Source organism: Carettochelys insculpta, chromosome 24 (genome assembly GCF_033958435.1).
Source record: "Carettochelys insculpta isolate YL-2023 chromosome 24, ASM3395843v1, whole genome shotgun sequence".
Classification (NCBI taxonomy): domain Eukaryota; kingdom Metazoa; phylum Chordata; order Testudines; family Carettochelyidae; genus Carettochelys; species Carettochelys insculpta.
Window position 1 is genome coordinate 3,364,162 of NC_134160.1, and position 12,893 is coordinate 3,377,054.

General features: G+C 39.3%; 1 protein-coding gene across 1 annotated transcript in view; it reads left to right on the forward strand.

The window, feature by feature from the left end:
- The window catches only part of PSMB2 (proteasome 20S subunit beta 2), a 28,583-nt gene that overhangs the window by 9,130 nt on the left and 6,560 nt on the right, over nt 1-12,893 (forward strand). The window contains exon 4 of the mRNA XM_074976354.1: nt 12,292-12,454. Within this exon, the coding sequence (XP_074832455.1) occupies nt 12,292-12,454 (163 nt within the window). The remainder of the gene's footprint in view (nt 1-12,291; nt 12,455-12,893) is intronic.

The following is a 12,893-nucleotide window of genomic DNA, read 5'->3' on the forward strand; positions in this document are numbered from 1 at the left end:
TTAATCTTCTCCCAAAGTGATTTAATAGAGCAAAGCTGTTTGATGTACTTAGCAAAACAAACCCCTTTTGTAAACAGACATGAAGCTTTCAAGTAAATACCAAAACCAAGTTGAAGATATGTTTTTCAAGTTAGCAGAGTGCAATGATTGACTTCCTTAAGGTAATATTTCAGAGCATTGCTAATAAATGCTGTCTTGTCATTCATCAGTTATATAAGTGCCCTTTGATGCTTGGCAGTTATCGTGAGGAAGTCAGGATTTCTACTCTTGCTGTTGGCTTGCTGTGTGACATGTTCAAAGTCAGATATCAACTTCAGTGCATCAGTTTTCCCCACTTGTAAAATGGGTATGGCATATGATTATGTAATTCTTGGCTTTCTTACAGGCAGGAGAGGCTTAATTAAGTGCTTGTAAATTGCTATAAAGATTTTCACTAGAAGTTGTTGAGGAAAGGCAAAGTATTATCTAAATATACAAGTGTATCTCCTCCGCACAAGAGAAGCGGGAGAAAGAAGGGCATTGATGGTGTTGTGAATTAAATTGAACAAGTATGTGGGAAAGCACGGGATGAGACTTGTTTATTGCTAGGATATTTTATAGAAATTTCCCAGAGAATCTTTCTCTGCTTGCAGTTAACATTCATTATTTGTATTAGGGCAGCTTACCTATGGACTCCAACCTAGATCCGAGCCCTATTGTCAGGGCCCAGCCATACATAGAGCCTGCCCCGAAGAGCTTTCAGTCTAAATCACCAAGACAAAAGAGGAATGGGAGACCTGTGGCTCAGTAAAGTTTTGACTTGCTCAGGTTCAGTCAGCTTGGCATAGAGCACAGGAGTCCTGGCTTCCGGTCCTCTGTGTGAGCCACACCTCATTCTGTATTTATTTAATCTGTAGGAAGAATATTGCCACTCCAAACAAATTGGACTGTAGATGTTAGTCCTATTAAAAAGGGTACTAATTTTAACTTTCATTCAAATGTTCACATTTTGTATATTTGCTTGGAGCTGTTCTCAGTGTCCATGAGTGAAATTAGGCACAGTATTGTAATTCTCTCTGTGCTGCTCCACACATCCTTGTCTGTCAGTTGCATAAGAGGCTGATTACTTGTCTGAAGGTCACAGGACCCTCAAAGCAGATGGCACAGGTGAAATTGACTTTGAATGTCCTGCCCACTTAAATACTGACAGCCGTTTGTTACATATGATAAAAATATCACTAACGAGGGTAATTTAGCATGCTTTTTGGCAAATGTGGTTAGCAGGATGTGACATGATGTGGCACAGTCTTCTTCCTCTATGTGCCATGTCCCTTGAGGCCTCATCCTCCCTGCATCGCCCCTCCTCCCTGTGCCCGGGCTTGCCTTCCAGCTCACCTGCTCCAGATGGGCAGCACAGTGGGGAGGACACTGGCAAAGGCAGATGTGTTTATTTACCGGAGACAAAATGTTGTGCTGCTGCAGATGGCAATGCCCCCGAGCAAATGGCGCACTTTGACACCACTGTCACACTACAGAGATCTCTGTACTGTGGGGAGAACAGTGTCATGTTTTAAAACTTAGCACTTAGGGCTTGTATGAAAGTATGGCACTTTTAACATGGAGCTACAAACGTTAGCATTGGAAAGTTATATTATTTGTTCAATCACTTGTCAGATATTGTGTTTCTGTACCTGTTGTGACAGGGTTAGAATCAATAAAAATATAGCCAGTGGTGCTTCGTACGAAGAAATCATTCACATAGGACTCTGGGAGTCTATTAAACTAATTCTACTGGTTGTAGCCATAAAATATAATATATATGCCAAGCTAAACTGTACTTGAAGAAGGAAAGAGGAGGGGGGTCTAGGTAATTTACCTATAGGTTTAAATATGTTTTCATCTTGATGCATACTTTGCTGTGCAAAGTTCCCTCAACATTGAATTGAGCATATACTCTTGGCTAAGAGCAGCTAATAATGGGACAGGCTAAGATGAAAAGATATTTTTAAGATATCCAAGAATGGAATGTGTAAGCCAGTTTGCCTTGCCCAAACCTGATTTATTTCTTAATATTTTGGAAAGTCACTGGACCTAAGCTGCATGTAGCTTCTGCTCTGTACTGACTCAAGTTGACACTTTAAACCTGTGACCATGTGAATGCACAGACTGTCTTGGTCGGACAATAGGAAATGTTACATTAGTGAGATGAACATCTGAAGATGGAGCTTCCTAAAATATGGTGACCCTTCCATACTCTGATTATTCCCCTAATTTTAGGGGCAGGGGAGCAGGCGAATTAGGAAACATCCCCTAATGTTCATTTTGTTACTGTCTGACCCCCAACTTTGAGTATATTTTGTCCATGATCCCTTCTGCCTTTTTCTTCACTTGTACCCTAAAAAGTCCTTTATGTTGGGTTAGCCTTGAGGAAGAGCCAGGCTCTAGAGTCTCTATCCTGTCTGAGTAATGCTGTGGGAGGTTGAACTCTTGAGCTATGCTGGTTTAAATTAACCTTTTTTTTTTTTCCCTTGTAACTTGCTGTTTTGCCCATCACAGTGCTGATACAGTTATGAGTTTTCAGGTGTAAATCCCCTCTCTCTGGGGGATTGTACGTGAGAAGGTGTTGCTTTCTCACTCCTAGAGTGTGTGTGCTACCCAGTTAGGTGCCTGCTGAGATCAGAAATCCCTTTTTCTGTGCTAAATAGTCCCATTAGAAATATAGTGACATATGAAAGAGTTTGGCTTTGTAAAAAGATCCTGTAGATCTACTCCGTCACTAATTTTTCTGAATCCCTACTCATTGAGTTCCACACTAACCCTACTCAACTGTCTTTAGTCTATAACTTTAGCTTTAAAACCTTTTTAAATTTTGAACAAATAAATCTGGTTTGTTTCAGCCATTGATAACCTGGTAATGGAAGCTGTTTGGCCTAAACCTATGATTGGGAAGTGGTAACTTAAATCCAGAACACTTCTCAACACCACCCTCTTCTTGTCAAATAGGTTGGGAAGTAGCACTGTGTCAAAAGGTACTTGGGCCCTATACATGTGGTGTCAGTCAGAAATTTAATCCAGCGATCCAACTCCTAATTTTCTGTTACAGCTAGTAATTGTCACTTCTTCGCATAGGGTGGGGGTGAAACACAATGTGGGGGACAGAATAGTCACATGGGACTAGATGTGTGGCTGGTTTGCATTTTTCCACACTCTACTTTTGAAGCCTTCATAGGTGAGGGGTGATATGGAATTTTTCTAGTCATACCCTGGCTTGCAATACAATTATGAAGTGTCCCAGCCTCAAGGTGCTCTGGCCATAGGAGCTCCACCTGGGCGCTCCATTCAGTTGTTCCCACCCCAGGGCTATTGGTTGGGCAGCTTTTGTGCTCTGACCTGTGGTGGGCTGCAAATCACAGAGGAGCTGCATTAAGGAAGCTTTCTTTTTGTGGCCTCTAATATAGGGTAGAGCTCTACAGTATAATTTTAGTGGAGTTTGCTGCTTGGGTGGCTGTCCTGTCTGGCTCCGCCCCTTTTTTGCTGCACTACTGAGGGTCATGCAGAGTGTTTGCAGATGTGGAGGAGGGTGGGCACATCTCAATATAACTTTCCCCTTCGTAGCTTTTTTATGGGTTTTTTGGCTGTTCATGTAGCGAAGTCAACACAGAGGCCTTGGTGTTTTTTCGCTGGGTACTCTAATAAAATTTCACCAATTGACGTAGATTATTTTGAGTCTTTGTATATTATATTGAAAAAATATTCTGCAGGGTATTCCAAAGCGTTACAGCCCATCCCAAACTGAGGCTTGTTCTACACTATTAACCACCATCTGTGTCCCTCACCATTTCAGCTAGTTTGAATTCGTCTATTTCGGTGGATGATCCAGCATAAATGTAATGCTTTGCAATCAGTTATTCATATTTCTAGCACTTGCCATGTGTTTAACAGTCATAACTTGCAATGTTTACCTTGCAGCATGTAATTCTGCTTCAACATGTGGAGTCTGCTCCAAAATATTGAATATTGCCAGAATTCCCCTCAAACACTACGGATTAGCAAACACAGGGGTTACATTTTGCCATTGGATAGTCAGTGATTTCTTCAGTGAGCTTTATTTGCTGGGTGGAGACAGCATTTTAGATTAGCAAGTGAAATGAATGGAAAAAACAAATACTGTGTTAACTAGCTGGTATAGTGAGGCATCTGTGCCATATTGCATTTTAAGTCATTAAATTTTGAAACCACTCTAATTACAATATGGCTGTACATTTAACAAAAAGCACACAAACTTGGAGCTGCTGCTAGAGTATAAAATCTCATGTATCGACAAGGAAATGGTCCACTTCTTCCTTTACAGATAGACAACAGATAATTTAGGTCTTTAGGATCTGACACGTTACAGTCCTCATCTTGCCAAACAAAACACACACTGTATTGGCACCTCAGGATAGTTGGTTTGGAAATTCTTTGGCTTTGGAATTAAAAGCTTGAACTTTTAATGCAGATAATATAAATTCACACATTTAAAAGAAGTATACAAACATAATCTTGTATCTTTATCCTTTTAGGCCTTGACCCACATAGTCAGATGTCAGGTGGCCCCAGCTGCATAATGTGGTCCTTGATGTGCAATCTGCTTTCCTAGATTATTTGCAAAATCGATATATTTTGCTAGAATTGCTTACATATATCCATTGCTTGAGTTGAACTCCTGTTTATTTTAAAGCACGACTGTGTTTGCTTTTGGAGGGGCTTTTTAATGTAAAGTATTACATGAACCTGTATGTATAATGGTAACTATTTTAAGCAACCAGACGAACGATCAACAAAGATCAGTTGCCTACTACAGGTCAGCCAACTTGTACTGAAAAATCCTGGGGACACTTTGAAGTTTTGGCTCAAAATGGGGTTGTCTTATCAAAGTTTACTGCACTCTGAATGTCAAGTGTAATTAGATTGGGCTTCCCAGCTTTGATAGCATTGCATTGTGAGCCCTAACTCACTGTAAACTGAAATTACTTGTTACTCTACTTGCAGAAAAAGTACCATATACTCTGAAGTGTTCCAGAGAAATGTGATGTGTTCTCAAACCTGGAGGAGTTTCTTTCAAGCAGCTTAAAGAAAAAGTACTCATTGTTAGCTGTAGACCAGGCTATGCATTCTACCCAGTTTGGTTCTCAGTCAGTAAAAATTGCTGTATGCATATGGTCGCCAAATTCGTCACATTGCAATCCTGAAGATGCATACTAATAGCTACAATGGATACTTTTTCAATTCTTTAAACCTTCTACTTTGACACTTCATTCATTGGCATTTGTAGTAGAGGCTTGTCTACATGTGCATTTGAGCTGGTTTAGTTTCAGGTATGATTTTTAAAAACAGTTTCAACTTATTTAATGTTGCTTTAGATGCTTTTATTTTGTTTTTAACCCAGGCTTATTTTGGTTTAGCTTAATTCAGTTAGAACCAGTTGAACTAAAGCCATTTTTAAACCCAAATAAGAACTTCCACATGGGTTTGCACCAGTTTAAAACTGTGGGTCTTAGTTTTCTTTATGGAATGTGAAAATAAAGCCAAATACAATATACCTACGCTGCAAAAAAAGGAAAGTGTGTTGTTAACTCAGGTTAAAATAACAGTGAAGACCTGGCAAGTCTGCTTAGCAGCCTTCGTTGAAGAGTGTAGCCTTTTTTGGCTTTGCAGTGTAGTCATACCTTTAGTGTACAGGAGGGGAGGACTGTGATTTACTTCTGGTGGAACCCTGCCCAAGCACAGAGGTGGTACTCTCACTTTCCATTGGGATCATAGAAACTGATTTTTTTTCTTAAACAGGAAGGACCCTTCACATTACCCTGCCAGCATTCACTCACTTGAAATGTAACAAAATAAGAAAATGACACTCGGTGGCAATTGGCAACTCTAGATTTCTCTTACTGCAACTTTCTATACCATATATTTATTTATTTTTGGAGAGCGAGAGAGAGAGTTTAAATCTAGTTAACTAATTAAGCAAGCCATAAAGGGTTAGATAAGCCAAACTTTTATTTCCTAGAAACATCCAATAAAAGAAACAGTGTAGGAATTTGTCAAATTTCCCTTCTGCTAAAAGGCATAGAGAGAGTCTTGAAGAATAATGCATTACAAAGTAAATTATTTACACTAATAACCAGTTGAACTACTCAGCCATATGCACATCTTCATCCACATAGTTTTCTTCCAAAAAACAGTTTTCTTTATACTGTTTCGTTCTTCCAACTATATCCTGCATCATCTTCTGGTGCTGCTTACACTTAACATTTTTATATATTTATTTTTTTTAAACCTAGGGAACAAGTTTCTTCAAAATATTCCCTAATGGGGTCTTTCTTACATGAGAAGCCATAAGAGTTTTCTGTAGCAAAAGTTTGGTGGCATATAGGAAGCTATGTGTGTGCTGAATAATGTCTTCCCTTTTTCTTTCTAATCCCCTCCACTGTTCCTTTCTGTAATGCCTCATTCTTTCCTGTATATTGTGTCTCTGTCTTAAGACATTGTCTTAACTAACCATTTTGCTGTGCTGGCCAAGGTCCACCAATATATAAGCACAGAACAAAACCTATCCTATCCAACTTGCATCTGTCTTTCCACGTTACTTTTTAGTCTGTTGAGAAGCAGAAATTTGAAAGCCCAGAACGTTCAAGAAGCAAGAGCAGGTAACTAGGCTAGACAGACCAGAGTCTTTAATTCATTTTTATGAAACCATAAGTGTATGCGTAGTATGCTTGTGATGAGATTTAACTGCAACTGTTATTTTGAAGTGAGAAATTTAGTATTTTATTGATTTTAAAAAATCAAAAATCTGATGTAAATTAAAAAAGCCTGATTTTTTTTTTAAAATTGATTTTTATCCACCCTGATTGGCAGTGACCTGGTAAGCAAGGGTTTAGATCGATTGTTCACATCTAATGTGCAGTACCCTTGGGTATGCACCCCCACAGGTAAGTATCCACTTTGCCATGATCTATGTTTGTGGTTTTTTTTAAATGGGTGCCTGAGAAGACCCCTTTGTCGATCCCTGTTTGGTCGCTGCAGCCGAAATCCACGTACATGCTTCTCTGGTGCCGTTATTTAGTGGGGCAGAAAGTATTGTTATGTTTCCTCTCTTAACTCACCGCCTTTCCCAACCTCCGAGGTGACTTACCTGCTGGGAATGCCAATGTCTAGGTAGTTACGTTTAACGTTCAAAGTTGAAGCACACTGTTTAAAAATTTTTTTTTTTAATCTAAACTGCAGCTTCTCATTGATGCTATGTTTAATTATAGGTGGCAGGGTCTGGCCTTAGTCCAAAGGAAGACTGTCAATTCCTCTCTTGCTGTCCACGCTTGGCAGAATGCTTCCTCACGCCCACCTCTCTCCCCCTTGCTGTGACTTTGGTTTCCGCCAGATGTCACACCGCTGCTTGTCACCGCCCAGCCTCCCGTCGCTGATCTTGTTGTTTCAATGTATTTCTCACAACTGTTCTCTTCAGCTGTAAATTCTGAAGAATTTCACGCTCTTCTTAATCACGGCAGTTATTTTAAATCCAATGGCACAGAGTGCAAAGCTAGACAGGGATAGAAAATATTTCCTCTACCTGAAGGAAAAGCTTGCATTTCTTGAGACACAAAAAAGTGCATTGTTTTGACTTGGTCCCAGATGTGTTAGTCCATCATCTGTCATGTTAAACATATGTAATCATGGTAACAGTTTGAAAAGTTCAGAGCTCTTGCTCATGTTAATTAATTAGCAATGAAACCCCATGCCTAGTTTGAAATGAATAGCCATCCTACCACTGAAGTTCAGTGTAGACAGCATTTAACAATGGTGTTTTTCCGTTTCAAATGTCTGAGTTGGGAGGCCAGGTGTAGAAGTGTTAGTGGTGCAAGAGGACTCCAGTACTAGACTAGCAAAGATGTTGGTGCATGTTAAGGTGCAGTGATAATCTGTTATTGGGGAAGGTTCCTCCACGCCTGCCCGTGATAGGAAAGGTTAGTACCAGGCATTTTAAAAAGCGTAACATACATGATAGTTTTCCTTGGTCAAGTCTAAATTAGGAGTTGAAATTGATTTTTAGATACAACAATCCAGCTTCAGGAATTTCACAGCTGGAGTTGACTTATTTAAAATCGATTTTTGCCACAGCCCACACAGTGGGAGAAACTCTCCTGACGACTTTCCTGACACCTCACAACTGGCAGGGGTACAGGGTTGAGAGTGGTACCATGACCATTTGATTTAGCGTGTCCCTACTAAGTGCTCTACATCAAACTCTGGAAGATTGACTGCCAGTATGTTGATTTTTTTCCTATTAGTGTAGCAGTACCCTTAAGCTATGTCTGTACGAGCCCCTTCCTTTCAGAAGGGGCATGTTAATGAGCGAGTTCTGGTGTTAGGAAGAAGCGGTTTTCAGACTGGGGGTCCTTTCAAAAGGCCCCCGTCTCCCGGGGCAGCACACGATTCAAAAGCAGCACTTTTGAATCACTGCGGCTGCCATTATACTAATGAGATGGTGCATAGCACCTCACTAGCATCTTTCGAACTTGCTCATTAACACGCCCCTTCCGAAAGGAAGGGGCTCGTGTAGACACAGCTTTAGGGTTTTGTAATGCTGCCCACCACCATACTATCTGTGGTCTTAATTTTTACATAGAAAATGCAGCATTCTTACTGGACTTCTGGAGTCTCTGGATCCTCCCTTTTGGGAGTAAAATCTGCTTGAGGATGTAATTTGTAAGATTTGGTTTTTATTTGTTTGGCAGTTGTCTGGTAAATGGGCATGTTAGCTGATTGATATTTGCAGTATAACTGAAAAAAGCAGACTAGGACAGAACTGATTTTTATTATTGTCAGGTCAAATGGTCAGGAGCGTATAATTCAACAAATGTGGGAGTTTGGTATTTTCTTGTGGTCCAGTGTTTTTAGAAGTTGGTTCCTGAAGCCTTTATGTTAACAGAAGTTGCAGCCCCTGGCATTAAGGGCACAATGCTTGGTTCAGAGTTTTCTTTGTCTCCAACTACCATTGCAGTTCAAATATTTTAAGGATCAGCAGTTTAATTACTTTAACTTTCACATAGGAAAATATATATATTTTTAAAAAACAGAATAGTTTTAACAATCAGTCCCCCACAAAATGTGCCACATTCCAAAATGTAGCTTTGCTGGGACTTCCAATACAAGTCTCCAATGGCTACACTTGAAACAAATCTTGGAACGCTTGAAAATTCTAACAGTTTAGTGAGGGTTGTGGAGGCAACAGAGGGAAGCAAAGGTGACTTTAGATATCAGTAAAAGACATTGCTTGAAAATAGACCTCTTCCATGGAAGACATGAATTTTACCCCTCACCTCAACATGATGTATGAAAATGCCCTTTTAATATTGTATTTCTTTATGTTCATGGACTCTAAAACATCAAGGTATTGATCAGAAAGGGTGTAGAAATAGTAAGTAAATGTGAAAATAAGTATCTAATGTTTGAACCTTGCCCTCCTCTAGTAGTGATATAGAAGACTATTTACATTTGAAATTAAAAAAACACGCAAGCAAAAGATGTTTCATGGAGCTTCTTCAGAAGAATTTTAGAAACTGCAAGTTGTTACACAGCTGCATTGATTTAATTAGTCTGTGACACCACTTATTTATGCTTAAGCTTCTCACACATGCAAAAGTTGGTAATTCGAAGTAGCACAATAATTTGTGAGTATCTTCTCTGCTGTGTGTCATGGCTTTTAAATGCCAACTTTGGTGTGCATGAGATGTTTAAGCATAAATGAAAATACACTGGCTAATTAAATGAATGCATTTGTGTAGCAGCTTGATTCTGGAATGATTGAAACCATCTTTCTTGGTTTATATTTTGGAATGTAAATGAGGCTATCGTTTTGCTATCCATCTTTACTTTTCCTGATGAAAGCAGAAATCAAGCCTTGGAAAGATATGGTATACACCAGGATTTGGTTGCAGCCAGCTCTGAGATTGATCTGAGCTTGTTTTTATCAGTTTGAATGCTTACCATTTATATACTTCAGTAAATTGCTTTTATTAAGAGGGTCCAGAAACACTGAGTGAATTAATTCGCTAAAGCTTTTATAAGGACATGTTGGTTCATGAAGTGTGAAAGATCAGCAACCTGTCCTCTTGCTATGAGGGCATTCAAATTATAGCACTCTAATTCCTTTTTAAAAACTATTTCAACTCAAGATTCTTTGTAGTAAGTGTCTCCAGTGATGTCCTTTGCTGTCATGGTTTTGTGGCCTCAACTTAATATTATCCCAACTACGTAATACTAATCTATTTTGTTTAAAGCTTTCTAATAGCTTCTTAAGGAAGGAATCAGTGAGTCAGAATAACTAGAATTAACATCCTGGCCGTGTCTACGCTAGCCCAAAATTTTGAAATGGCCATACAAATGGCCATTTCGAAGTTTACTAATGAAGCGCTGAAATACATATTCAGGGCCTCATTAGAATGCTGGCAGCTGCGGCACTTCGAAATTGATGCGGCTTGTCCAGACGGGGCTCCTTTTCGAAAGGAACCTTGGCAACTTCGAAATCCCCTTATTCCTATCTGCTGCTGTTAGGAATAAGGGGATTTCGAATTTGCGGGGGTCCTTTCGAAAAGGAACCCCGTCTGGACAAGCCGCATCAATTTCGAAGTGCTGCGGCTGCCGGCATTCTAGTGAGTCCCTGAATATGTATTTCAGCGCTTCATTAGTAAACTTTGAAACGGCCATTTGCATGGCCATTTTGAAGTTTTGGGCTAGTGTAGACATAGCCCCTGAGAGAGACAGTGATGGAAATAATGTTTTGCCTCCTAAGGATTTAATCACTTTTTAGTTTGCATTCTCAAGTATGTAAGAAGCATGCTCCAACCAACTATACATATCCCAGGCCTTCAGAATGAGTGTGCTCTCCATCCTGACGCTAGTGGTAGATGTTATTCTTCCCTACTCTGGCTGGCTGGTTTGTTGATCTAAATTTTCTGAAAAGCTAATGAACACTCTGTGTAATGTCAGTTTCTTATTAATGCCAAGTATTAAAATCTGTATGGAACTATTAAGTGTAAAAGTGTTGGGCAGGCGTATGGTGATTCTAGGTACTCCTTTTGTGAGTCTGTGCATCACAAATTGGTAATCTTGTGTGTGCGTGTGCATTATGAAATCATGTCTAATGTGTTCACATGTGTTTGGAATATGTATAGCTATGTGCTTACACAACCACTACCCACTGTGGAAAATGCAATAAGAGTACATGGGTTTTTAAATAAAATAACCCATAGAAAACGTTATCCAAACTCCTGGGGCTTTGCAGAATTACTAGATCTGTGTTTATAATACAGTGTAAGGCATGTCTGTATTAGTGGAAATGGGTGGTCTGTCTTGGCTAAAGAATAAACATGAAAACATCTTTATTTAATGGATTGCTTTTAAAGTCTTAAACAAGAATAAGGAGGGAAAGTATTAAACTGGAGCAGACTAATGCATAATTCTCTGAATCTGTCAGACCATTTGTGAAACTTAAGTGACAAAAATTTGAATATGTTTCTTAAATGTTAGTGATTGTGGTGGGAATGCGGGGAGTGAACTTTGATTATCTTGCTCTTACAGTAACAAGGAGTCAGGTCAGGTTCTGAAAATTTAGATGGAAACTAATTGAAAGTAAGGCCATGGAGCTCTTTGTTCAGGTTAGCTCAGTGATTTTTTAGCATAAAGTTGGTACATGGAATAAAAGTCTAATTGGCAATTAATGTTACAATGTAACATTATATATATAAAACTGTTCACACTGTGTTCTGTTTTCATACAGCCTTACAACCCCATGTAGTTAACTTCGTGTAACTAAGTAAACAGCATATTAAATTAACGGGAACTTTGTTCAGGCCAAAAAAAGTCCACATTGTGCTTGCATGCCAACAGACAAAAGCCCCAGCATTTTTTTGAGTTGTAGTGTGGTGTGCATGTATTTTTTTTTTTTTTTTATGATTTGTCTCCTGAAGATTGAAATACTAACTGTGAAAGGGTCCCAAGGAGCAGACTGAAGGGGAAGTAAGCATCTTACACAGCTTAAAGGAATGCAGTGGGCAAAGAAGTTTGCTTCCCAACAACAACATAACTTGAACCACTCCAGGATTACTAATTCAGATGCTTTCCTCAATAGTTTGTGCAGTTTCTAGGAACACTTTGGTTCCAAAGGAGCATGTTGAAATAGGCTGGATTACCAGTCTCTACATGTTATGGGGGGCAATAGAGGGGAGGCTGGTTTGTATTGCTGCGTTACCAAAAATTCTGTATTTTTGCTTGCAGACCCCTTACCATGTGAATCTTCTTTTGGCCGGCTATGATGAGCATGAAGGCCCTGCCCTTTATTATATGGATTACCTTGCAGCCCTTGCTAAAGCTCCCTTTGCAGCACATGGATATGGTGCGTTCCTAACACTGAGCATTCTTGATCGCTATTACAAGCCAAGTAAGTATGAAGCCTGTGGCAAAGAAACAAATCTTCTTCTGACTAGTAAAGCAAAGGCTTACTAAAATGGCATTTTCCATTTGTGAATCATGTTGAGTTACTCTGCCCAGTTCTTTTGCTGTAGTAGTTGCAGAGACTAAATATTCATTGAGGAATAAAGATAAAAAAAAAATCTATAAACAAGCTTTTCAGCAGCAATGGAGGCTGCAATGAAACTAGACTTTTTTCAAAGTGCTTGCAGTTCCTGATTTAAAGTAAGGAAGTGAGTATTTTTTTTATCTGAATTACTAACCTGTAAGTTCCTGTCCATCATATCATAAATAGAGGTTTGATGGCTTTGCTACAGTTTTTTGGGTACTAATGACTTTTTGCCCATGGTGTCATACTGATAATGTGATTCTTAGCATTTCTGTCTTCAGGTCCCAGGGCACTAACAAAT